General features: G+C 71.1%; 1 protein-coding gene across 1 annotated transcript; it reads right to left on the reverse strand.

The window, feature by feature from the left end:
- Positions 1 to 1,910, reverse strand: LOC114001930 (zinc finger protein OZF-like; the record flags this gene model as incomplete). The annotated part of the gene is made up of 2 exons (XM_027747510.2): positions 1 to 434; positions 1,161 to 1,910. Coding segments are annotated over 2 exons (1,184 nt in total), but the record flags the coding sequence as incomplete, so codon positions are not given.
- Positions 1,911 to 2,120: the final 210 nt, after the last annotated feature.

The raw sequence follows: 2,120 nt of genomic DNA on the forward strand, positions 1-2,120 counted from the left end.
TCACTCCTTGTCCCCCTGGGGCGGGCGGTGTGTCCGGAGGTGTTTGCCCAGGGAGGAGCGGGAGGCGAATTCGCGGGGGCAGCGGGGGCAGCCGAAGGGCCTCTCCCCGGTGTGGCTGCGCCGGTGGATGACGAGGGACGAGCTGGCTCGGAAGCTCTTCCCGCACTCGGGGCACCCGAACGGTTTCTCCCCGGTGTGGACGCGCCGGTGCCGCCGCAGGGAAGCCCCGTCCCGGAACCCCTTCCCGCAGTCCCCGCAGATTTGGGGACGGGATCCACCCCCCCCCCGGCGTTTTGGGGGGACCTGGAGACCCCCCTGGGCCACCCGGAGACCCCCCCGGGCCACCCCCCCTTGCCCGTGGTGGTCCCGCCGGTGCAGCTCCAGCGCCGAGGGGGTGGCGAAGCCCAGCCCGCACTGGGAGCACTGGGGGGGAACTGGGGAGGGGGGGGTGGGACAGGGGTTGGGGAAGGGGTTGGGGGTGGGGTTGGGGCTGGAATTGGGGTGGTTGAGGCAGGAATTGGGGCAGGAATTGGGGTAGGAATTGGGGTGTTTGGGGCAGGGATTGGGGTGGTTTGGGCAGGGATTGGGGCAGGAATTGGGGCGTTTGGGGCAGGAATTGGGGCTGGAATCGGGGCAGGGGTTGGGGGAGTCGGGGCAGGACTTGGAGCAGGGCTTAGGGCAGGGATTGGGGCCGGGACTGGGGCAGGGCTTAGGGGAGGACTGGGAGCGGGGACTGGGGGAGCTGGGGCAGGATTTCGGGCTGGGATTGAGGGGGGGTTTAGGGCTGGAATTGCAGTTGGTTTTAGGGCTGGGATTGGGGTTGGATTTAGGGCTGGGATTGGATTTAGGGCTGGGGTTGGGGTTGGATTTAGGGCTGGGATTGGGGTTGGATTTAGGGCTGGGATTGGATTTAGGGCTGGGGTTGGGGTTGGATTTAGGGCTGGGATTGGCTTTAGGGCTGGGGTTGGATTTAGGGCTGGGATTGGTTTTAGGGCTGGCATCGGGGTCAGGTTTAGGGCCAGCAACAAGTTCAGGGCATCTCTCCGGGCTCCCTCCCGTCCTCCCCCTCAGCCTCCCCCCCAACCCCTCCCCTCCCTGCCCTCCCCTTCCTCCCTCTCCTCCCTCTCCTCCTCCTCCTCCTCCCTTCAGGTGGCCCTTGCGGTGCTTGGCCAGCGACTTGGTGGCCATGAAGCCGCGGCCGCAGTCGGGGCAGGCGAAGGGCCGCTCCCCGGAGTGGATCCGCCGGTGCGTGACGAGCGCGGGCCCCGACGAGAGGCTCTTCCCGCACTCCCCGCACACGAAGCCGCCGCCGTGGCGGCTCTTGCGGTGCTTGCTCAGCGACTTGGAGCCCATGAAGCCCCGGCCGCAGTCGGGGCAGGGGTAGGGCCGCTCCCCGGTGTGGATCCGCCGGTGGGTCTCGAGGCTGGAGCGGCTCGAGAGGCGCTTCCCGCACTCCCCGCACCCGAAGCCGGGGCCGGTCCCGTCCCCGTCGCGCTCCCGGTGCCTTCTCCGGTGCTCGCGGAGGGCCCGGGCCGAGGCGAAGCGTTTGGGGCACGAGCGGCACTTGTGGGGTCTCCGGCGGCACGGGGGGCCCCCCAGGTGGTCCCGCAGGGCCCCCCCGCACCAGAAGGGGCTGCGGCAGCGGTAGCAGGAGAAGGGGGGGGCGCCGGGGGGTCCCGCGCGGTGCCCCTGGAGGTGCCGCCGCAGGGAAGAGTCGCTCGAGAAGGTTTTGCCGCAGAGCTCGCAGGGGGGGACACCCGCGGCCGGGGGGGGCTTCGGCTTTCGGGGGGGCTGCGGGGCTTTGGGGGGCGCGGGCGGGGGGGGGTCCCACCAGGGGCGGGGGGGTTTGCGGGGCGAGGCGGCGGCGGGGAGGGGGGGGGGGTCCGAGTCGCTGGAGGGACGGTCGTCGTCTGGGGGGGGGGGGATTGGGGGGGAAAGGGGAGAAAAGGGGGGAAATTGGGCTCAAAGTTCGCTCCGGAGAGGCCCTGGAGGACCCCCCGTGCCCCCGTCCCACCCCCCACTGCCCCCAGTGCCCCCAGTGCCCCCCCAGTACCCCCAGTGCCCCCAGTTCCCATGTCCCACCCCCCAGTGCCCCCCCAGTGCCCCCAGTGCCCCCATCC

This window comes from Pipra filicauda, unplaced genomic scaffold (assembly GCF_003945595.2).
Source record: "Pipra filicauda isolate LSUMZ 115617 unplaced genomic scaffold, ASM394559v2 scaffold1670_size6586_pilon, whole genome shotgun sequence".
NCBI classification, from domain to species: Eukaryota; Metazoa; Chordata; class Aves; order Passeriformes; family Pipridae; genus Pipra; species Pipra filicauda.